Source organism: Anas platyrhynchos, chromosome 7, assembly GCF_047663525.1.
Source record: "Anas platyrhynchos isolate ZD024472 breed Pekin duck chromosome 7, IASCAAS_PekinDuck_T2T, whole genome shotgun sequence".
In the NCBI taxonomy this organism is placed as follows: Eukaryota; Metazoa; Chordata; class Aves; order Anseriformes; family Anatidae; genus Anas; species Anas platyrhynchos.
Genome location: NC_092593.1, coordinates 20,333,808 through 20,358,940, shown reverse-complemented (window position 1 = coordinate 20,358,940; position 25,133 = coordinate 20,333,808). Strand labels below are relative to the sequence as shown.

At 38.9% G+C, this 25,133-nt stretch overlaps 1 protein-coding gene across 2 annotated transcripts in view; it reads right to left on the bottom strand.

Annotated features, from left to right (window-relative positions):
* Positions 1-235: 235 nt before the first annotated feature.
* The window catches only part of CERS6 (ceramide synthase 6), a 120,544-nt gene continuing 95,646 nt past the window's right edge, over positions 236-25,133 (bottom strand). The window contains exons 8-11 of one of the 2 annotated variants that reach the window (XM_038182291.2): positions 24,791-24,897; positions 9,765-9,921; positions 8,729-8,752; positions 236-5,782 (exon numbers count right to left, since the gene is read on the bottom strand). In XM_038182291.2, coding sequence (XP_038038219.1) covers positions 5,621-5,782; positions 8,729-8,752; positions 9,765-9,921; positions 24,791-24,897 — 450 coding nt within the window. In that variant the 3' untranslated portion in view covers positions 236-5,620. The remainder of the gene's footprint in view (positions 5,783-8,728; positions 8,753-9,764; positions 9,922-24,790; positions 24,898-25,133) is intronic. The other variant, XM_038182292.2, reaches the window with a different exon arrangement.

Here is a 25,133-nt window from a genome sequence, read left to right as displayed (position 1 = left end):
TTTTGTAGTTTATTTTATTTATATTTTATATAGAGAGAACTTGCTCTTCTGACACTTACTGTTATGAACTGCCTCAACCAAAAAATACCAGAAAATACCGCAGTGATGACCTCAGCAAAAACATACTTTATCTGCTCTAGAAATGCTGGCATCTGCAGTGCAGATGACAATCCTTGATCTAAAAGAAAGGAAAAATGTCATTTGCATTTCATGAAAAAGAGAAGGCAAGTGACAGTAGATTCCTAATACTTATGTTTATTATGAAAGTGTCTCCAAATTTAAATAGCCCACAATACTGATTGGTTCCAGAGACTTTATGAGGGATAATTATTTTCCATATTAAAAACAAACAAACAAACAAAACCAAACCAACCAAGTTAAACACAAAATAACTCCCAAAGTTCTACACAATAGCTATACATAAAAGGACTTTCAGCTAGCTAGCACATCACTGTGTCTGGGACAGTGGAGTTCCTACACATCACTGCATTCTGAAAGAGTTGCTCAAGCACAGGATTGTCATGAAAACACAGGTGAAATAGTGTCATCTGCCTCACCCTGATTTGCAACAGGCAGTCAACATGCACAATACATATGAGAGCTCGTCTATGGATCTACTTAAATCCCAGGACTGTGAGAAGTTGAATTTCAACAGAAGAAGATGTAAAATGTGTTTCCTTACACAGATCATTTTAGGTCATGTAAGACAATCTTGTTGGTTTTTCATCCTCACAGCTCCATAACATCAATCCATGGTATTTCCTCCATTTTTTCAAATTGAAAGCAGTTTCAAAAACAGAATTCTGTACAGACACACTCAAACTCTGTGTTTTCATTGCAACTACAATCAGAAATCTTTACCATTTAAAGGCTACACATTTATGCCACTTTTCCAAACTTCCACTAGTGTTTTTCAAAAAGAAAAGAAATAAAGAATAAGGTTGTCTTACTGAAGTTTCCATTAGGTCCCTGTTCCAAATCAAAACCAGTCAAAACAAGTAATACAAACTGGTTTTGCTTTATGATTTAAAGGCAACTATAGTTTGCAGAACACTGAAGTTAGGCCTAATAGGTTTTACATTACAGGAAGGGTAAAAAGTATTCAATAGCTCCTTTTGCACAAATGTCACAAGTAGTAGACAATAGGAGACATACAAAAATGGGTTGTAGCAAATAGATTAAAAAAATACCAAAGCATCAACTGTAGAAAACCAATAATAGCCCATATTTCTCCGAGAATACAGAAGGCTGCAGTAATGAAAAGATGAATGTAACAGGCATTAGGCTTCCTACTAGAATACGCTGCGTAAAACATGCAGCATCTAAATCAACTCATGTTGATCATCATTGACATTTGCTGCAGGGTAACAGCTTTTGCCATTGTGTTCTGTTCAGAACTAGAACGTGATTTTCACTTAAAACAGATACAGATTTAAAACAAGAATCGTTTTACCATAAGCAAAGCTTTAGTGCATGTACTTGGGTCTCAGAAAAAGGATTTGGCATCAGCAATCACACAGACTGGTTCCAGGCTGAAACAGGAGCACCTAAAAATGTGACACCCATTTCAGTTCTGCTGGAATCATTAAATAAATAACACATATAAAAACTACAAAATGGCAACAAGGAAACAGCATGGGACACTTTGGTATTTTAGAACTAGCACTATTTAACAGCAATCAAGATTCAAACGACTCCAATATCCACCCTTGTTGTTTGATCAGATATTCCTACCAATTTCTGCAATGTTTAAGTGTTTTGTTTTTTTTTTTTAATGGAGAAAACAACAACAACAAAAACAGCAACATATTTTTCTTTTGGTATGAAAAATGCCAATATGAAAAGCAGTAAACAAAAGGAGACCTGAATCTTATTTCACTATATTCTGGGCTGGCTAGGGAGAGAAGACAAATTCTTTCTACTTACTAATAAACTCTACACATCATTTCCTCATTTTCCTACTTCAACATCTCAACCACTGTGTTGTGTACTGTACTATAAAAAGGGAGCATAGAGTTTGAAGACAAATAGGTTATGAAATACAAACCCTTATTTCTAAAATGAATAAAATGACAATTCTACAAAAGGTACGAATATACAGAACTTTCTAAGATATCGCATTTACCATGAGCCATGCGAATCACTTTAATAAATTTTCAGGAATGTGTGTGATTATCTTCTAAATATTTAATGGCCTCCAAAAGCACCTTGCAAAGCTCTTCAGCAGAGAAGCAAACAAATTCAATTAAAAAGGAAATAGTTGCATGACATTATCTCTGCAGAGTAGAAGAAGAAGCCAAAGTTTTGACAACCATTGGTTAAAGCAATAAATCAAAGCACACTGCCAAGTATGATCACTAAAACACTTGGTCCTTCTCAGTAAAGACAGAAAAAATGTGTGAATTTTTCATCTCCATTAAAAATTGTAGCTTGAAAGTTTAGCGATTGTTCAGCAAAAGTTAATTAAGTACTTGACACTTACCCCATTTCCACAAACATGCCATTTCAATCACTGACCTTGCCTATTTTCCAGACATATCTGTATTAAGTTTATCCTAGGCTGCTAAGAATGGACTCCAAAAAGCCTGGTTTATAGGAGATGAATAAGTTACTAGACATCAGTTGAATCTTGGTAACTGTTTACATGCTTTAGTGAGTAATAGACACAACTTATTTTAAATGTCAAAGGAAGAGTTTAAATTCAAGTTGCATTATTTAACAGTGGGGGTACTCTAAGAATCTACATATCCAGAAATGGTCAAGCCAATTCAAGGGTTGTAACCATGACTGAACATCTGAATCAATGCTCTACAGCACAACTGGAGAGGACCAACAGAGAGAGAGCAAAGGTCTCCTGTCTCTTGTTTGAGGACTGTTCATGAGAACTGCTTTCTTTCCTGATATCGATGATATCACAGCACTACAGGTGTACACCAACAGTTGAGAGCAACATTTTGTCCCCACATACAACAAAATATTTACCAGAATGCCATTTTTATACCTATCTTTGGAGAAGGAAAATGGTCCAGTAGAGGTAGAAATCAACATTATGAAGATGTGTTTCAGCTATTCACTGAGGGGGTGATTGGGCACTGGAGCAGGCTTCCCAGGGCAGTGATCACAGCACCAAGCCTGCTGGAGTTCAAAAAGCATTTGGACAATGCTCTTGGACACATGGTCTGATTTTTAGGTAGACCTGTGTGGAACCAGGAGTTAGACTTAATGATCTTAGCGGGACCCTTCCAACTCAGGGTATTCTATAATTCTATGATTCTAAACTGTTACTCTCAAGAACTTTCTCAGCAGGTCAGATGTCAGAACTAACAATGCTTATTCAATATATCCCAATAAAATTTTCTTTTAAAACCTTACTATAATGTTCATAGTAATTAGTAACAACTGCCACTTCAAATACTGTGGATAGGATACCTTCTATTGCAATCATGGTATCTTCACACATATAGCTGGCCTTACAGATAACTGTATGAAATCAGGGTCACAGGAGACAGATTAGAAAAATTAGAGGCAAAGAAGCTTTTAGGGGAGAAGGAGATTTGAATAAGACTCTTGCTCCCTCATATATGCTCAGGGACATATAAGCTTTGAAGCTGCTGAATTACAAGGTGCCTGGATTTTTCAAGGGATGTCTGTAAAACAGACAGCGTTCCTCACATGATTTACAAGTTTTCAGTTTTCTTACCTTTATTTGTTACTAAATGGTGGTACTATTTTCATTCACACCATTCTGTCTTTACTTTCAGCACATCGTTCACTAACATGCATATGGTCCCTATGGATAATAAAGGTTTCAAAAGTTTTCAAGAGTCATGAGTAGAATGGAACGAATCGCAGTGTTTCAAAAAGAGAGAAGTGGCAACAAAACTTTCTTCAGTGGAGTCTGTATACATTAGAGCCTTTAAACATGTTTTATGATGATAGAAATCATCTATATTTTGCTATTTGCATAGGGTGGAAGGAATAAGAAATACTTCCTTGGCCTAGGCTTCCAGCTGAACACAGCACTCCAGTCCCTTTCTGTACAGAAGACACACTGTTACATTTTTTTCTGATTTATTCCTTCCTTTTTTTTTTCCTTTTTATTTTATTTTTTTTAAATATATATATAAGTCTTTGGTCTACGAGCACATTGGTTCTGTGTGCACATATACAATACTGTTAAACAGTAGGTTGCATAGAGTCTGTTGCCCAAGAACCTTGCCTACTTTTGGCACTGCTGTCACAAATCACAGAAAAGTGTCCTCCAAGAGTTGTATGATCCTTAGCATCCTACATCAAACTGTGATCTAGAAACTGGAAGAAGTGTTATATATGTATATATATATTATGTTAAAAGAGGATGTTAGTTTTAGGTGTTATTTTGTCTTCTTTGGGACACGGTTTGTAAATATTGGATGAAGTAGGAGAGCAAAATTATTTAACAGACACACCTTTTTTTTTTTTATAAAGGTGACAAAATACTGCTGAGCCTTCAAAGTTTGCTGTGAATTATGTTAAGTGAATTTTGCTCAAGTTCTCATGCATTTAAAATAAACTACTTCTAGTAATGTATGACATTGTGCATTTTCTCTCTTCAGCCTACCAAAAAAGTGGCAATAATTATAAGAATGATAACCTAGACTGAACTGTGTTTGAGGAAGCAATGACTTTCCATCTGCTGTTTTTTCAATAACAACTCTGCTCTCATCCATCTTAATTTACAAGATCAGTTTCAGGAGTGAGTTCTGGATTCACAATGGTGCACTTGAACAAATACCTTTCAACATGGAATCTCCGCATAAAGCCGCAATCTATAGAGGTCAAAAATCGCAAGACAAAAAAAAACAACACAACAACAAAACAAATAAAAAACAATACAAGAATGAGTGTATCTTAACCATTAACATAAATGCTTTTGGGCATTTGCACAACCAATCAAATCTACTTCTAATGCAATTAACCACCAATTTTGAATTTTAGCTTATGCTAAAATAACATCTCACAATGACAACAGGTCTTTTTCCCCAAATTGCTAATTGACCATATTACCTACTATTTAAAATATCAATCCAGTGTTTTAAAACTTTCTGTTGGAGAAACGGCCACTGTGAATTGATAGGCAATTTCAAAACCAGCACTTTAAAACACAAAGATAGCAAAAATATCTGAAGCAGAACTAGAATCTGTAAAGCTATGTTCTATCTTTTGTAATTAATAAATCAAGCAACTATTACTTATAGCAGACTCAGCAAAAGCAACAGGGATGGACAGAAGAGATCTGAGCATGATGCTCTCCACCACTGAGAAAAAAGTTTGAGAAAGGATATTCCCTTTTGTTCAGAAGTTCCCAGAAAGAATACAAAATAAATAATATTTTAAAGACAGTACAAGTGAAAATACTGCTCCCATTGTGTCAATTACATACACATACAGCATGCCTACGTATACAGAATGATGTGTTGTCTTCATTCACAAACAGGAAATATGGCAGTGCACTATCTGAATGCTTTTGTACTCCTAATTTTTTCTGATGCTGAGATATATGAAGAAACCGCATTCGCAACTTATAATTTACTTCCATAGCAAACAGTTCATTCTGTTTGTGTCTCATGACACTCAGGGATTAATGCTCCTCTGAGCAAGTGCCACCAGTGATATACCCGTTTGTCCCATTGGCACCACCGGTCCCATTAGTGGTGATAGAGCTGTGCGGGGTCTTTGAGCGAGGTACTGTTTCTTCCTCATCTGAGCTTGATTCAATGTCACTTCGGTCATCCTTTGCTACCTGCAGAATTTGAAGAAGAAGCAAGCAGTAGATAATTTTAAGGAAAGAACTGAGCTTTTTGGTTCAAGCTGGAGTCAGAGAATTCAAACAGCTTTCAGCTGGAGCTTTGAAAGTGGTATCAGCTCTGGCACATTCTCTGTCTTTGCCTGCCTGCACAGCTTCAAACACAGCTGCCTGTACACACATCCTCTGCATGCAGAGGCAGGATGAGAACTGTGCCCTGATGCATTAAAGGCATTATGTCAAAGGGAGAACACAGAGTTCAAGGCAATGGGTGGTGCTCCAACTAAAGGTAACCACAGTTCAAGCTCCCTAGTTCAACCTAGTCCGTGTCCTTCTGCCCTCCTACTACAACTCCATTTTCTTTGTCTTCCAGACATGCAGAGTCTCATAACTGGCACAGGGATTCCCATACTTCCTTTGGGGTGATTTTCTTTGACCTGATAATGCCAGAATAAATAAAAATTACTAAAGTACTAACTTATTATTTATAAGTACTAACTTCTCCCCCCTCACCTCCCACATGGCTCCCAGGAGCTGTGCTGTGGGCTGGCTGTAGGAGGTAGGAGTGCTGGCCTAAACACACCTCTGAGACGTGGTGAGAGCAGTGCTCGGGAACACCAGTTGTACTCCAGTCCCTAGCACAGGAACCCCACACGTTCTTGAGCACTTCAACCATCTGCCCCAGTGTGCCATTGGAAAGCTGCTTCAGAAACACACTGACTTTAACTGCTAGGGATTTCCTGCTAATTTCCAGCTGAACTTCATTCCTGGCAATTTATACCCATTTACTGGATGAATTATGTTCCTTAGACTAAGGAGTCTGCTCTTCTCCATTGTAGAGCTCTTTGAAGATTATAAATGAGGATCACTAAGTTTGAGAACTGAGCACTAAGTCCCTTCAGAATCCCTGAGGTGACTTTGCTTTGCTGTGTTCAGTCATGTGCACCCAAAACAATTAAAAATGTGGGGAAGCCAACAACAGACAGGTTAAGAAGAGCAAAGAAGGGCAACAGAAAAGAAAATCCTGCAAAGAAAAAGCCCTGCCTGCCCTATTTTTTCAGGGCTGTTTTTTTCTAGGAGGTAACAGTGGCACTGCCAACATATAGGATCATAGGATAACAGGTCAGAAGAGGCCTCAGGAAGTCTATGCCTAGCCTCCTGCTCACAGCAGGGTCATCTGTGAAGTCATCGAAGGTTTATCCCAGAGCTTTATCCAGTCTGGTCTTGATGAACTCCAAAACTGATAAAAATACATCAGAGAAGTTTAAAAAGAGAAAAAAAGAAAAAGAAAAATCAGCAGCAACAGAGAGAGGCATGAAGTTGAAGATGCAGGCAGCTTTTAAAGATGCAGCTGTCCATGCCTGACTGTATAGCTGAGCTTCCTAATTCTTTTGGGATCTATCCATCCTGTGCAAGTTACCACATCTGAAAATTACAATTGACTTTACTATAGTGAGTGGACATAAAGGTGACAAAACACATGGCAAGTCTTTTCACCAAGGAAATTAAAACAATTAAAGATCAGGGAATGTCACTGAATATATATATGTTTGCTTACAACAATCCTCTGCCATCCCAGAAACCCCTGAAGACAATTTTGCTCTCCAGCTGTTGCTTCAGAAATGACTATTTGCCTTTGAGGCTCCCAGTGCTGTTACCACCCTTACAATACTGTAACACCTGAGTAACACTACTCTGTTTGGGAACAGAGAAGAAAGGAACACAAAGTTTCCATACGCCTGAGCATAACTGCTTTTTAATGTCAATGTCTAGCATGGCAGCAGTTCTGACACCTGTGAAATTGGACTCAGCTGAGGTCAGAAATTCAATACCATACCTACACAGCTTCAATTAACAGATTACTTCAGTCTCTTATATACAGGGACTTTTGTATTAAAACTGTTGTGGATATAGAACTAAGCTCAGAATTACACCTTTATCAGACAAAAGAGAACGGGCTCTCACAGTGTGCCTGTGATCAACGTGAGGGCAGACTAGACGATCTTAAAATTCTGCATCATTTTAAATTCTTCTAATATATTAAATTTACTGCAAAATCTTCTCCTAGCATCCTGCCCCGAAGCCAATTAACCAGAAGAAGATTGTATGATGGGACCATTTATACAGTGCAGCAAGTGACATACCAGGGCCTTTCTACACGTACATAAAATGTGGTATGAATGCAGCACATCTTGCAGTACTTAATTATCTTTGTTTATTTCCAAAAGAACCCATTGGAGTAATTCCTACAGAGTGCATTTAGAAAATATGTACCTAGATTTATAAAACTCCTAAGCATAACAAAAATTAAGAAATAGATTATCAGGACTGGTTACAAATTTAACGATAAGAAATTGCTTTACTAGCTGAGCTGTTCCAAAGGTAAATACTAGTAATACAACAATAAAACCATAATTAAGAAAGAAGATCTACTGTAAGATATCTACAAAGTTCAGTGAAAACACTGCTTATTTTACTGTGGAAACTGAAAGACTAGGGTTGTAAGTGAGGAAGAAAGTTAAGATCTAGAGGAAGAATCCTCAAGTCGTGTATGTGCAGCTTTAACATTGTCACTGTCTTCTTGCAAGTGTCTGACTCTGCTTTCATGCAATCTTAATTTCCTCCTTTTGTGCAGCTGGTTGAGCACAAGGCAGAGGACTTATGCTCTCATGTATGCTTCCTCAATGGTGACAGAGCAGCATGTGTAAAAATGGTTGTAATGCAATAACACTCAGATACTATGAATAGAAGAGGGTTTGAATGGTGTTGGACAATGCACAGGAAAGAAGCAAAAACACCCTTTAAAGACAGTCTTCCTTTAAATATGTAATCGCAAACAATGGATAAAAACATCAAACAGAAACTGCAAAAGAAAAAAAGAAAAACAACACCCTGCTATTGTGCAGAGCACATCTTTTGCATAGTAAATTTAAAGAAACTTACATGCAAGGGGTTCCACTTCCCAGCCTTCCAGCACAGCACAAGGGAAAGGATAAACAAGCAGAGTAAGAGACAGTATGAAACACTTTTTGAAGTCACTGGTTTAATTCAAATGGGACAGTTGAGGGTAATAACTGGTAAAAGCAGAGAAGCCTGAAGTGTGGCTTTCAGGCATAATACAGTTCAAGAACATGTAGCCACAAGAGCGAGTGGCAGATTCTGGACTGTCCAGCAAGAGGCTGAGCTCTCAAGTACATTCACAGAAAGCAGTTATCTGCAGAACAATCCCATTCCCTTCAGAGGTGGTCACATGTCTAAAATATCAACTTATGTGCTCTACTGTTTAAGGGCAAAATACCCTGTACTTTACATGATCAATGTAAACTTCTTTAATCTAAATGTGAGTGCAGATTCTGCACAGGAAGTGTACTGGGGCTAGTATTTCTGTGAATTACTTCTCCCCATCAAATCTAACACTGTTAGCAATATACTACATTGCATCCCAGTCTTGCTGTGAGATTCCTAGAAAGCAACTACGTAGCCCTTTGCAGGATCTCATTATACCAAAATCCAAAAGAGATTGTGGTTTGTAACTTTGCCACTAGCAAAGGCAGAAGAATTTCAGTTTGTATTATTATAACTACCAGCTGGGAAATTTGGGAAATTAACACTTTTCTAACTACTATGAAGAAGAGAAACAGAACTGGCAGCCACTAAAGAGCAGTTTGCCTTTTTTTTTTTTTTTTTTTTTTTTTTAATCCAATTTCTGGAATGTAGCTTGGTTCAGTGCATCAGATTATAAAAAAGAAGCATGGAAGCATATATAAATACAGTCACTATAAAGAATGTACTAACTTATTTAACATTTGTTAGGAGTGGAAGAAAATTCCATGAAAAGGAAAGATGTGTTTATGTAAGACAACACGTGCCTTTAGTAATGGGTTATGGATCAGAAAGAACAAGTACCTAAGAAGTAACCATGTATTGATAATGAAAAAGTTAAAAAGAGTAAACACGAAACAGAGGTGTGCTGTCTTACCTTGCCCTTTGAAATAGCTTTGTAGGCTGCCTTTACGATTAGGTAAGACCAAAAACAGTGCAGAATTTGAAGAACCACAAGCAACACATTGAAGACCCACAAGGCAGGAAAATTGCCCAGAGCTTCATACAGTTCAAACAACGTAGTGTTTAATATCCTAGAACAGAATGAAACAGAAAAATAATTACACTTTCTTTAGGCCAACAACCTAAAAAAAAAAAGACCATTATAAATCAAGATGACAAATACGTGATAAGATGGGATCCACCCATATAGTTGCTTCTTACAGCAACAGCGACTTGGACTGAATTGTATTGGTGTCTCCAGAGATTACCACCACCAAAATGTTGCTTTCAATGTTTAACATCACTTAACAAACATCATGTATAGGAAAAAACAATTCTCAGAGTGCATTTCTTCCCTTCTTTTATAAAGCTGGCAGGTGTCAACTCTCTCAAATAACCCCATCCCTGATTAATAACAAAAATTACCTATTTATTTATTTTTGATCTTGACTTCTGATGGGGTTGGGTTTAGTAACTGCCTATTACCAATAGGTAAGAGAATGCATGAGGATTGCTACTTTGCACCGCAACTCCCAGGCAGTACTGTGCTCTTCAAACCACACTCCAAGGCTGGGATGGTGACTGCAACCTCCCTTGCTACACAAGGGAGAGCTGTACAAAGAGCTGGGCAAGGTTTCCTGCACACTGCCATCTGAAGTCCTGACAGAAGCTGATGGGCTTGCCTCAGCGTACACAGCTATGAATGTCTTTGCTTTCTTGACATCAACAAAGTGAGTAAAGTGCTATCAAGAACAGAAAACACAGCCTGAGCTTGTTCCATTAATATGAAACTTTACCAGTATATGAAACAACGGCATACACATGGCAGGATTCCGCCCCTTGTGGGGTTTTCCAAGACTGAGAGTGAGCTTTAGTGCAGGCACTGAAAGTGATGCTAAAATATGACTTGCAAAGCTTTGTAAATACAGAACTAATTATTCTCTGCCCATAACACTGATATAACAGATTATTTTGATCTAGACGTTAGCAAATAGCCTGACAGTAGAAGGTGAATAACAGGCATTAAAACAATTGCATTTTTGGAAACAAATAACGATCTATGAATGCCTGTTATGGGAGGATGGAGGTGGCCAGGAAAGGAGGAAATCTGAGGATTTGTCAATCTCCACCCATTTTCCCTGCTGGTATGTATTTTTTTTACTTAGCTATCAGCCTGTAGCCACTAGATGGCAGCAGATGTGCTTTGTCTGAAGGCAAGGGATCTAACTGAGGTCCTGTAAGGGATTCAGGACAGTATGCTTCACTTTTGAAGTGTTAGAGATACTGGGCTCTACTTTTTAATAAACAATCAAGCTTGCCATAATCCTTTCCATATAAAATTCAGCTCAAGAATATTTTATTAAGAGGAATGTACACACAGCAAACCCAGAAAATAACATTTAGTGGTAATGATTTATGCGTATAAACAGTATTGGCCAAAAATCAGTCAGCAATTTTTAATACACTGGCCTTAATACTCTAGGGCATTTCATAATAAATATTTTACCTTTTTATTTTTGTTTTCTTATGCTAAACTACAAATGCTTTGCAATTTAGTGACAAGTGTACTTCTTATAACCTTATTATCCAGCTGTGTTTTTTAGAATGTTTTCTGTTTCTGGAGTGAACATCAGAAAAAGAAGCTGTTTTCCAGCTGATGCAAAAAAAAACATCACATTATTGCTTTTGTCAGCTAAAACTCTCCAGTCTCAGCTTTCTGCTCTTTGTTCTGCCAATGGTAGCATTGCTCCATGGCACTGCAATACCCCACTTCACAATTCAAGGGGAAACTCTCAGGCATATCAAAACATAGCTGTAGTCAGCACTGTTTTACTTCACCAGTACTTAGTTTAGTTCAAACTATGATATCAAATTCAAATTTACATCAACTCCTGTATGCAAGCCTACTGTTACTTACATCCAGCTGTCTTCTTTTATGTCTAGAATTTTATGTGCTCCAGAATTTAAGTGCAGTTTCTACAGGTTTCTATCTGCATTTTTATTCACTGGCCTGAGTTAATCTCTGCTGACTTCCATAGTAGTCAAGTCAAAAAAGCAGCATTAGAGATACAGATGGTCTGTTCTTGCAGGACTGCAAAATATTAGGAAGATGGGAAGGCCAAAAAGAGTGCTTGTGATTCCAAAAACAGTTTCACTGTGCAAATGAGTCATCTACTGTGTATGAGGTATGGGAAATAAGCTTTCGCTGGAAAAGCAGAACTCTCTGTAGCTTGCTTGTGCCTGGCATACTAAGGACAGACTGGAACTCTCCATAAAAGCTGCTGAAAAGATCTCACTAATTGCTCAGTAATGTTAGGAGGGGTCAGAGACATGATGTACAGGCTAGCTGTGGAGATACAGCTAATGCTTACAGCATCTAGGCACAAAAGGCTGAGCAGAAGCTGAGCGGAAACTACAGGAAATTATGGAAAAAATGGAGGAAAGCAAATAGACTTTTTCTAAATATAAATCAATTATTTCATATCAAAAGCCTGAAATGGGGGGTAATCATAAAGTTAATGGGACAGAAAATGGAGAGTAATTCTTCCTATAGACTGAGGAAGGGACGGAGGAAGAAAAGTTAGACAACTTTGCACCAATTCTGCTTTTGAAAGAATTCAACAGAAGTATTTTAACCAACTGCATGAGTAACAGGGGCCGGAAGAAGCAACATGAGAATGGATTACATGAAGGAAAGAGCATCTATGGCATGAATGTACAAATCAACCTTTGGTTCAGCTACTCAGAAAGGTGCTTAGGTACTTAAACCTGCAAACCTGCTTTCTGGAATATTACAGTTCTCCAGTTGTTAAATTCCAGCTTTTCAAAATGAATGGTGGAAACTTTGATTCCTGTCTCTCTGACTTAAAAAGTTGGATTTGATCTCAGAGAAAGAAATTACTTTAAGATGCAAGTGCTCTACTTCTCTGAAAACTTTGGTCAGCATTTCTCAGGTCCTGCAATTTGACACAAAATATTAGCTTCTGCTTTGAAAACAGGTACTGGCCTACAGAAATCTTCCTGGGGCCTTGAAAGATTTTAATAGCTGAACAAAACACCAGAATTTCATGGAATATATTTTTCTCTTTTTTCTTGTTAAATATTTCCCAAGTGGGGTTGTGTACCTGGAAGCATAAAGCTCTCAGTTTAGCATTTTGAATTAAGCAGTGGCTGATGAAGACAAATAAAAGCACATTCAACACTTAAGATCATCCAATCTACTCTTACAGAAATCTGTGGTCTCAGACAAGGACCGAGACAGGACTCAGATAAGATTATGCTCCCTCCAATCAATTTAGTGGGCATAAGTCCAGGCTTTTGGACAGCAGAAACTAATTCTTGGTTAGTTGATCACTTGTCTTGCACTTGAAATGCAACAAGGAAAGGGAGATGAAGGAAGAGAGATAGAGATGGATGGGTGGAAGAGTAAAATGTGTATTTAAATTTATCTGAGAATTGGCAAAATGTGCCGTGTTTGTTTCTGAAAGAATCTTTAGAGGAATGAAAGGAGACAAGAAAGAAGGCCATGTGGAAAGAGTAGGCAGTTTTCCAGGCAAGCAGGAAACCCATGATAAACTCTGTAGAATGAGGCATGTGGGGCCGACTGCCATGCTGGGCACTATTATCAAATCCAAAGGAAGCAAAAACCGTGCAGCTGAAATGAACGCTACTGAGAGCTGCCTGAGCTCCTGCAGCACTGCCAGCGACCAACACACTGAGTATGCAACAAGCTGAACAAAAGGCTTGTGGTTACTGCAGTGGAATAGGTATAGCGAAGGACAGCAAAACATCAACCTGTGTGTCTAAACAATTTCAGAATAGATGTCTATCTTCTTGGCCAAGCATATAGTATACAAGTTATTCCATATTCAACCATAACTGGCTGCACTGGGACATCTTGCATACTGCATTCATTACAGAGCAAATAGCTAATTGCATCTAGGTGTGCACAAATGAAATTCAGATCTTATTTAGTGCAAGTAATCCAACAGCTACATATACTATTTCCACCAATGCTCAGAAACTTCTGCTTCTTTGAATTTTTCCTTTAAAAATAATGGATTGATCTTACTTCTACCTCAAAACATAATTTATTCTTCATTACACGTGGTAAATAGTGACCGAGACCAGAGATCAAAGAAACAGGAGTCCTATATTCTGTATTTAGCTGTTCTATTACCTTATTGTGAGATACAAGACATTTTCAAGTTCCTTTACATGGTATACTTATTGTTAAAGATGGATATAAGGTATCAATACATCCTATCTGTCTTACAAAGACGCTGGGAGACTTAATTCATTAGCTTGCTTGTAAACTGCTATGGACTACCTAAGTAAAAAGATCCCATAACACTAAGAGTGTGAAAGTACATCCACATGTTGATCAGCCATAGGGCAATATATCAGTAAGTTCATCAGTAGTCAAGATTTATTTCTGGGATTTAGACTTTCATTGAAATCTAACAGGACTTCATAAATCAGGCTGCCCTAGCTACTTAGGGTGATAATGCTATGCTACCTTTATGCAACAGGTGACCTCACAAATGTTTCTGTATGCATGACCTTAGATGAGCTACCCAACATTTTCCGTGAGATGGGTGTGAAATGATGGGCAAAATAGCCATTAACTTCAAGAAATGTTGGTCTGTAGTGCTTGCATATCCCAGAACCCTCAATCTGCAGCACAGCTAAATATTTAATTATAGCAAATTCAGTACATAAAGGTTTTACTGCCAACTTCTCCCTCTTCTGAGTTTCAGCTCGGCCAGCTGCTGTTAGGACTGCGTCTGTACCACTGTGCTGCTTTGAACAGATGCTTCTTGGTTCCTGCTGAGTGGAAGAACAAGCTAGTTTCCCTTTTCAGATCTTGCTGTCTCTGAGATTTTCAGTGCCTCAAAGGAAGATTTATGCTACTAATCAGTGCATGGCAAAAATGGGGGGAGCAGCATAAACCCACTGCAAACTGAGAACAGTCAGAAGAACCAGTCACTCACACAGCATCATTGAAAGAGGGAACAAGGGACAGAACAGGAGAGAGAGACAGAGAGAGATGGTCTTTCAAGAGCATCTCAGAGGAAATCCTCAGATTTTTGGATTGGTGCTGCTCATTACCCTCTTCCTTTAGACAGTAAGTCGATAAAACATCTCCATAAAATGCAGCAACAGAAGGGACAAACTCCTGAGTCCATACACAGAGCAATGTTAAACCCACATACTTCAGTTTTATCAGGGAGGTCAGCAGCATGTGGAATTCTGCTCACCCATCCCAGCCCCATATCAGAGGATTTGGAGGTCAGCTGAGGCCTGCTGCTCCTAACGCGGTGCTAATACAAAGGCTCAGCTGCTGTGCAGACCGGTGGCTCCTGCTCTAGCACTAATCAGCAACAATACCTCTTGGCAGAAATCACATCCCTGACACTGAGACCATGTTATTTTTAGCCCTGTGTAGATCAATAGGATTTCCAATTACTTAACTAAAATGATGCACCGGACAGGAAATTATTCATGTTTGATGTACTGTAAAAGATACCGTTCTGATCAAGCTGTCACTGTCCTGGGTTCAGCTGTGCTTTTCTCTTCACTCAATTTCTTCTCATCAATGGTTACTGCCCATTTACTGATTTTGCAGCCACTGGCATGAATATAAGTATTTCCACTCTTGTGGATAGAAAAAACACAAGAATACAAGGTCATAGACACCTTCACAATCCAAGCTCAAATCTCAAATCTCAGGAGAGTCTTTCAATAGACACTAGGATATGGAAAGAATTCAAATTTCCTAGCAGAATGTAATTATACACAGCAAAATGTTGTATCAGTAATGTATTCTGGCAAAATGCTTGTGTGCAGGCCTGTGGATCACAATACACAGGCAGAAACAACATTATGCTAAGAACGACACTTCCACATCTGAAAATCTCCAAGCACACATAAAACTTTTACATGCAAATATGTTATCAAGATCCCTTTGCCTGCAGTTCATGCTATTCTCTAAATAGGAAAGGTGTTCGGTGTAAACTATAGGAGACCAATTTCCAATCCTTGCAAAACAGGCTATTAGAGGAAATAAAAGGCTTCCTCATGCCTCTTTCTGTTAACTACAAGTAAGTGCAGTACCTGTGTGCAATGAATATTTCTCCCTCTTGCTTTAGGAGCACACACTGATGCTGATGGCAGACAGTTCAGGAAAAAAGATTACCCAAACCTTCTCTAATGCAGGAGCTAACCAGAACTAGTTCAAAAACCCACAAAACATCACAGCTGCAGTGACCTCTCTGCCAGGTACCCAGTGCCTTTCAGGTGGTTTATATCCCATTAGGAGTACTGCACTCTGGATTCATTGGTCTGCTTCTGAGAACCTGGCTCTAGAGTAATGGAATCATTTTAAAATACACAAAAAATCATGCAGCTTAAAGAAGTGTGGTGGCACAGCGTCTGTCAGTGATTTATCCTTCAAATAAATGACTCAGGTATTACGGTCCAGTTGTGGAAAAAATGCCAAAAGACATGGATGGGGGGGGGGGGAAACAAAAAGCTTATGACTTCTACCTTTGTCTCCACAACTGTCATAAGAACTTCCTCCACGGCAAAGGCTTGGAAATCAGCGTTGAACAGTTTTCAGTTCAATCCAGCTTCCTCAACTGTGATCTGTACTTTCATAGCTGTCATAGCTCACACTCTGCCATTGTGCAACACTGATAAAACCAACAGGATATGCTCACTTACATGGGTGCTGACTTTATTCCGAAGTGTTTTGCTGTAATGACCCCCTTCTAGCTGAGCACTAATGAGACTCTAGCTGCATCATAGCTGTTGATCACGGTGCTCAAAAGCCATTTACTATTTCAAGCTGGTAAGTTAACTACCATTCCCACACTTCTGTACAGCTACAATTTTTATGTCCCACATAATACAGCAACTTGCAGTGAACCAGCAGCATTGTTCTGCTTTTATATCAACACGGTGGCATTATAAAATATGCCCCACCGGCAGCAAACACCCCTGCTACAGTTCAAGCCTTTAAAAGAAAACGGGGTGAGAAGAGGCAGAACATTTGCCAGTGTTGAAACTACCTAGAGCCAGCCAGAGCATCAGCACTCCTATGGGCTGCCTGTGGTACTTCTGCATTAGCACAGCTCTCCCCTCTGCAGAACAGGTTATGCTTTAAAATGTATTTGGGGGCAAACTTTCCTCACATTCCTCTCCTTTAGACAAAAACCGTGTCCAGCCTCTTTTTTTCTCCCTTCCTTCCTGCAAATGATGCAATTTCAGAGAACTTCAGCTGACTGAATTGGCAGAGCCAACCCACAGTGCAGCCTCCTTTCCAGTCACCATGCCCTGTGAAGCTGCCTTAAAAGCAGCTAAAGCATCTGGCCACAGGAACACCACCAAAGCTGCTTCCCTTCCCTTGAGACATTTACACTCATCAGAATAATTCTGAGCAAAAGAAGCATTCTGTTAATTGTCTCTGTCCTGTTTTCAATCAGACCTCAGGTTTTAGAAAGGACAGATTTCCTAATAAAAGAAGGAAAGTGAGTACACAGTCTGAACAGCCTGTCCCTGACAACAGAAGGCATTATTACAGCCACAGGGAACAGGCTGTAGAACCTAAAAATGAGGATAGGAATTGACTTTGGAAGTCCTGATGAAATCCTTTTTTATACAATATTTTCCAGTTGTGATCACATGAAAATCTTTGAAACTGAAATACCAAGCAAATGCCACTTCTTTTTGTTTACACTGCAAACCCACAATTGTGAATGACACATGTAACCTTTCCATTTCTTATAGCTTCTCTGTAAACAGCTGGTTCGGCACTCCAAAGACTTCAGTTTTGATTCATACAGTACTCAGAGTCCTGAGTTCACAAGTGCTGTAAACAATTTGAGGAAATAAAATAACCAGGCAATACAAAAGGCATCATTGGGTAACCTTTTGTCAAAAACAGATGGGATGACAACATTATATGTAATCTGCTAAAGAGCTAAGACAAGAGTCATGAGTAAATTTATGGAGACTTAATTAATAAAACTTTTTTTTTTTTAATGCATACATTGAAGTCTATAATTTCTTCAAATGTATTGCAGTTAGGTTGCCAAAAACTTATTAAATGCTCTTGATAAACTAATTGGTTAGAAGTTACCTCCTGAAGCTACAAACAGCCTGAAATACAAGCACATTAGACAATTTTTGCTGCTAGTTCTGCAGCATCCACTCACTGACAGTGTGAATAATATTGGGAATCAAGTACATTGGATCAAAATAAGAATTTATTCCTTCAATATCTGCTACCCACAAACAGCCTAGATTGTGCTTTATTTCAGACAATGTTTTAAGCAAAATGAGCTTAAAACAGTGTCAGAAGAGATTTATTTTCCTAATAAAAAAGCAGCTTATTTTACAGCAGAACAATTAGAGATGTTTGCCCAGTTGTCCACATAGTAGTAGCCAGGCTAGAAAGGTTTTTGCTGGCCTCAGGATCCAGTGAGAATAATTAAAGCCATCATGAAACACTGTTCATAGAGTCCAGATGAGGTTGGGGCAGCTTGGATTTATCAAGTTACCTGGATTCTTACCATGCCTAGTAAATGACCAGAATTCTTGCTTTAGCTAGTGCCCACGTACTGCTTTGATGTAGTGGGATGCTTGTGGGTTTGAGCTTTCTGTTTTACCAATATGTTCACAGGAATGAAACAGGGTGCCTCTGTCAGGGTCCACATGCTGCCTTCCCACAATACACATGCTCAAAGGGCCGAACAGCAGAAAATGTGCCAGGAAAGAAAAACAGTATCAAAGACGATGATTCAAATTCCATGCATGTTAAGAGCTGCACAAAAACAGTCAATATCAGCTAGAAACAGGACAAGGCTAGGAAAGAGAGAGGTTCAGCAAATCTCTGAAGCAGCTGCTACTAGTGGGGGCTCTGCACTGCCCTATTCATAACTCAAGCTGCAATTTCACTCAGAAGCTGATTGCAGGATAGAAGGAAGGAGACAGAACAGTGCAAACTGGCAATACTGGATCACTGTTTGGAGACCCACTGTGTGCTGTATTCCACACTGTTGTTCAATCAGTGATGAAATTCAGGAAGGGCTAGTCAGCTGGTCATGCAGAGATGAGAGAAAGATGGTAATAAGTAACTAGGGTTTGTTCCAGCACACCATTGTGAAAAGAAGTTAATTTTAACTCAGCAAGGATCACACCATGCCTGTCTGGTTCATGCAGATATTCACTGCCATGAAAAGGCAATTAGAAATCAGCCATGAACCAGACTGTACTCTCATGGGCTTTAAAAATGAAAGAATAACATGGAACCAAGTTATTCTGAGGTCTGCCAGACCTGCGCTTATACAGGATTTGTTGGCATAAGAAAAAAAAATAATATCCATTTAGCAACTGCATTTTGGAGTCAATAAGAAGACAGGCACCAGAAAGAGCCTTGAGTCGTTACAGTGAGAACTATTTTTCCTTTTTTTTTTTCTTGACAGAACCTTTTCAAACAGATGCACAAATGGAATAACCAGTTAGATATACCTACTAACATTACACAAGACTGTAACAACTAACCAAAGTGGTTTACTGTCTGTGCTCACAGCTTCTAATGTGGTACAGTAGTGGGGACATGCTGTGACTTCACAGATCTCATGAGTGCAAACACCATTTCCCTGCTCCTCTGACTTTTGACAGTGGCACTTGCCAGTAAGACTTCCCTGAAACTTAGTGTGTTCTAGTTCTCATATAACATAATTAATTAAAAATAGCAAAACACAAACTCATATGAGTACTATTCAGAGAAACACAAAGGAACATGAATTTATAATTTACTACTTTCAGAACAGACCATGTATACAACGTGGTGCCTGCACATGGTCATCGTCAGCCTTGCTTTCCTTGAAGTGTTCTCTTCCTTCTTTGAAACCCCTAAGTTGCACCTTTCTCCATTACCTTAACACACGTTTTTTAAACAGAGAATGGGTTTAGTAACCTTGTATCTCTCTCCATGCCAGCCACCTTTCTTCCACTGAAGCTCTTGGAAATACCCTAATTGTCACTTTGTGAAAATAGTTTCAGATACTGAACTCTTCACAGCATTAGGAGATCTATACAAACAGCCCTGTCAAAAACAAAACAAAACAAAACAAACAAACAAAAAGAAAAAAAAAAGCAAAACAACAACAACAAAAAGCACCCACATATTATGGAAAGATAAGCAAAGCAGGTGAGTAGTCTTGGGTTTCCTCTATAGCCAGCCTTCAGGAGTTTCAGTTCTCAGAACACGACCTCTGCAATGAACAAAGAAAACTGGAGAGACTGGAAAATCTTGGCTGCTACACAGCATCACCTTCTTAAGACCCATGCCTCCTCGAATGGAAGTGCCATCTGCACACCTCAAAAAATGATTAATAAATATTACAGCCCCATGAGTTCCCCTGTCTGAATACTGAAAGAAAAACATAACAGCAGCAAAAAGCAAACCATTCCTTTATCAACAGAGAAGACTGTCTGTGTAACTACATCAAAAAGAAATGTTTGAGGCCTAGGGAAAAGGAATTGCAAGGCTTATTGAAATGAAGAAAGGCTCGAGGTAACAGTTTTGCACAGCCTGATTAGACTAGCTGAGGGCTCGAATCACTTCTATCAATTCTTCAGTTTGAGATTGCCTTCATTCTCTCTACAGTCCTCTATCACCTGAGAAGGCATCATGTTCCCCCGACTCGCAGAGAGTTGTATTTTATGTTGTAATTTGCTAGAACAGTGATTATGCGCAAGTGGGAGAATTTCACAAGCAAAATGTCTTGTCAGTGGAAATAGCAGCTTTACTCCTACATTCGCTTAGCAGCAGGAGGCAGAAAGTGTCCTGGGGTTTTTGAATTATTGCTGAAATGAACTCCAGATGCCTGTAGAAAGACTGCTAAATATATACCTAATTGCCTGTTTCTTTTGTCTTAGCCCTGCTGCTAAACAACCTTCAGACAACAGCATTTGATACATTCTGAATTCTTTATTAGCACCTTTATGCGGAATTAAATGGCACTTGTGCAAAGCTGGAGCACAAGAGCATGCCAGCGCTTCATAAGTGACGTTGCTGGAACCCTGCCTTGGATGTTCGCCTTCTTGCGTGGGGGAAGTTTTCTTATAAATTACAGTCTTCCTTTTACATTGCACACTCACCAATTTTATACCTCTCAGTTTTTATGCTAGAAAAAAAATTTGCATATTTATGTAATATTAATCAGGCATCAAATTTTGCTATTTTGAATATTCAGCAACAAGGAAAAGGAGGGCAAAACTATGTTTCCTGGCCTGCTGCCATTCCAATGACTCATCTTTGCTGACATGCAAGCTAATGGGGGTGAAGATTTATAACTGCAGCTTCAAAGAAATAAAGGATTTTGATGGACAAGCTCGTATGTCCCATTCTTCATCCTTACTAACTCTGACTCTCACATGCAATGCCTGCACTACATCTGAGAACTACGAAGCTGCCTCTAGACTTCATAATTACAGATCAGGATAACCATTAACTGCATGTACATGAAGGCTATAGTCTGGAAATAAAATGGTATCAGAAATTACACATCATACACACCATACTTGTACTGTATTCCCTGTAATTGAAGCATCCTTGCACATAACATTCCACCAACAGCTTCCCTTTTCATTGGAGCCACCTTCTGAAGATACCTCTCCAATTATTCCTTTCTGTTACAAGGTATTTTGGGGCTAAATGGTTTTACTCAGTTTGGCAAGAAGTAAGTGGAGTCTGATATTCTGCTTCTTACTCATGCAGTTAAGCCTATTATACTTCATGTACTCCAAAGCAAGGATTTCACTTTTCTTGCAATGTGGTTGTTTTTGCTATGAGAATACTGACCATTTATAAAGTAGCAATAAATTTCCACAGCTGAAGTGCTGGAATACTAAAAGAAAAGGTATAAAAATAATGAAAATGACAATTTCAAGCTACAGACAGACTTGTCAAATACTATTACTAAGAGCATCAGGTGCCAGGTGGACTCAGAGAGTGATTCAAACAGTATTTATGGTTCGGCATCTTATTTTGAAGGCTCAAGCAAATGACTGAACCATTCACAAATTCAAATTAGATAAATGTGCTCTTTTGTCAATTAAGGGGGAGGAAAGGCAGAGTGATCACTAGTGTAACCACTCCATCTGTGAAAGAGGAGTACACTGTCTACTGCTAAATCCCTGTGATTCACACAGTCCCTCTACCTTCACTGCCTTCATGAGTCTACTTTGAATGATACCACCTAATCACAGAAGTGTGGTGACACATTCTTCCACGCTTCATATGAACAAAATATGGCTATTAGGCAGGCAGTAAGTTGACCACATTCCTCTCAACCTTGAATTTAAAATATTGCTTAGTCCTAGCAAAGGCTTCCTGCAGGGTAACATTTGGCTGCAACACTTCATGGAAATCACTCTAGATGGCATGGACCTTCAGTTTCTGAGCTTCAGTTATAGTTATAAATACAGTGTTATTTTAAACACTTCAGGTTAATAGTTAAAAGGGTTAAAATAGTTAAAACAGTTAAAAGTTAAAAGACTTTCCAAAATTTGACTACCACATTAAGGATGTAAAAGATAGGAAAAACTTGACCTTGCTGATTTTCAGATGTCTCAAGAGAAAAAGCATATTAGGCAGCTGCTTCTAGTTCAATGCGTAAAGGACTAACGACCTCCTTCAAAATCATGCACTCTGAAAAGATTAATCTGCTCTTTGTTGACTATTCAGCAAGGCAAGCACACAGCGGCGATCTGGTAAAGTTTGTGTTTGAATAACAAAATTTAAAGTCAGCAGTTCCCTGTTTGCCAGTTCAAATAACACAGAGAGGGGTTTAAATACTCTGCTAGCGCTGCAGATAAATGCATAAGGCAGCTTGCAGAATCACAGAAGGGTTGAGGTTGGAAGGGTCCTCTGGAGGTCATCTGGTCCAACATCCCTGTTCAAACAGGGTCACCTAGAGCAGGCTGCCCAAGACTCAGGCTTTTCCAGGTCCCATGTCACCAGGTGCCCTGTCTCCTTCAGCAGTAGGTCTGTATTTCCCTAGTCTTCCTTTTGTCACCTATGTATTTATAGAAGATCACCTTGTTGCCTTTGACAATCCCCACCAGATTCAATTTCAGTTGGGCCTTACCTTTCCTAACCTCATCCCTGCATGCTCTGTATTCCTCCCAGGTTAGCTCTGTAAAAAAAACACACTCAAAGCACTCAAAAAGGAGTGTAAATTTATTATTGTTTTAAAGCCATTAGAGAAGAGAGGAATAAGCAGTGGGATTTCTATTTCAAGCTGTCATCGTCTGACTGAGTCTTCTCTGAAGCAGAATCATGTACACTGCGGTCTCCAGTGGCAGAGCTGCACTGGTAGAATTTGGTCTTCACTGCATTTCCTAATATAAGACAGGGTGTGACAGACTAAATCCTATGAGCAGACGTACCACCATTTTTCCTGTCTGAGATCATACTGGTAGAAAAATCAACTTTATTTACAGAAATTCAGTGTATGGCCAAGTTAGCTTTGAGAAACAACTAAAGAAAGGGAAGCAAACTTGTTTAAGAAATAAATCACTGTTCCTTCGAAAAAATAACAAGCACTTTTAAATATGCATATTGTGCATCTATCCCTTTTCTCCTTTTGTCATGGGGCTTTACCAACTCACAGCGCAGTAGGGACTAGGCATTATCACATTATCTTTGGAATCATTAAACACTAAATGAGACTTCTACATTCTACTGTTAATATGACCTGATGACACAGCTCCCTAAGGGCACCTTGGTCTTATCCTGTTTGCACTGAACAAACCCCTAAAGAGATACCATTATATAGGATCTGGGAGGAAAAAGTGACAGAGGTTGATATTAGTATCTGTAAATCATCTGTATGCTTAAATAAGGAGCTTGGTGGTAATGCCTCTAATTAAACCTTTGCCAAAGGTAACATTTCTGGTATTTCTGTTGGTTTGCCAAACCAAAGCTATCATCATCATCTTCTATTGTAATGACAAACCCCTCCTGGTCTCACAGAGATTTGGGTTAGTTCTGTTCATACTAGAGAAAGGAAAGATCCTGAACACAAAAGAGCCTTCTCCCAGCCCTGCTCATACATAGAACACACTGGCCTGTGTGGGAGCATTTCTTTTTTTGGCAAAGGTAACTCATACTGTGCTTGCAGAGAAACTTGAATGGGTTTCTGAACTGGTGTGCATCAGGCTGTCTTCTAACTCGCCAGCAGCCTTCTGGATGTTGAAGATCCTAGCTAAAGAACCAAATGCCTGTGTCTGTCTGTGTGTATGATGCATGTGTTCTCACCTAGGAAGAGAGAGTGAGTGCACATGGAAGTGACTGCCTTTGGGAAGAGGTGAGATTACATTACCACCTGTATAATTACCCTGAAGATGCATGTATTATACAGCTTCCCCAGGACCCCCAGTTCAAAGGAAGGGTGAAAAAGGAGTACTCTGCAGTATTACAAATCTGCATGGCAATAACATCCTTATACAATTCAGCAGAGCTGAACTTTCCTTAGCTCCCTGTGTTTTCTTTAAGCTGAACTTGTTTATAAAGCGTGCACTAAAAGCTAATGAGCAGAGCCTAGCTTCAAGCATAGCCTCTGGTCAGCATCTTCAGAGACTAATATCATATTCCCCCTCTAACTTCTTGCCAGAACAAAAAACTACCTGCTAACCCAAAGCCATGTGATTTTCAATCCACTTCTACCTTAAAACCAGCAGAAGCCCCAGATGTTTCTTGTCTAGCACACAGTAAATATAATGGCACTCTAGTAAATATGCTATTACAACACCTGGTTATGTCTGAAACTCTCCTTGATGCTCTGGGAAACAGAGTAATGTCAATGAATCATGTTCAATTATAACATAGCTATTTCCAAACTTGTTTGATGTTTAGCATTAGACAAAAATGATATGCTTACTCACCATAAAGGATATATGCCAAGCCTACTGACAATGAAGACAATGGCAAACGTAAGGAACAGAAGGTCACTCAGTTTTTGATACTTGCAATAGTTTGCCATTTTGGCAGCCTGTAAAAGAAAGAAATGTCTGTTTACTTCTGTGAGGACAACTGAACTCTCTGGTATTGTGCTGTAAAAGGAAGAAATTAAATTTTGATGAAATCACTAACGTTTTTATTGGTCACCTCCCAGTGACCTTGTAACTCCTCTCTACCAAGCAGCTGGAAAATGTCTTCTCAAAAACAAAACAAAACAAACAGATTGCATGAAAACAGAGTACTTCTTCCACTTATTCCATCTCCTTT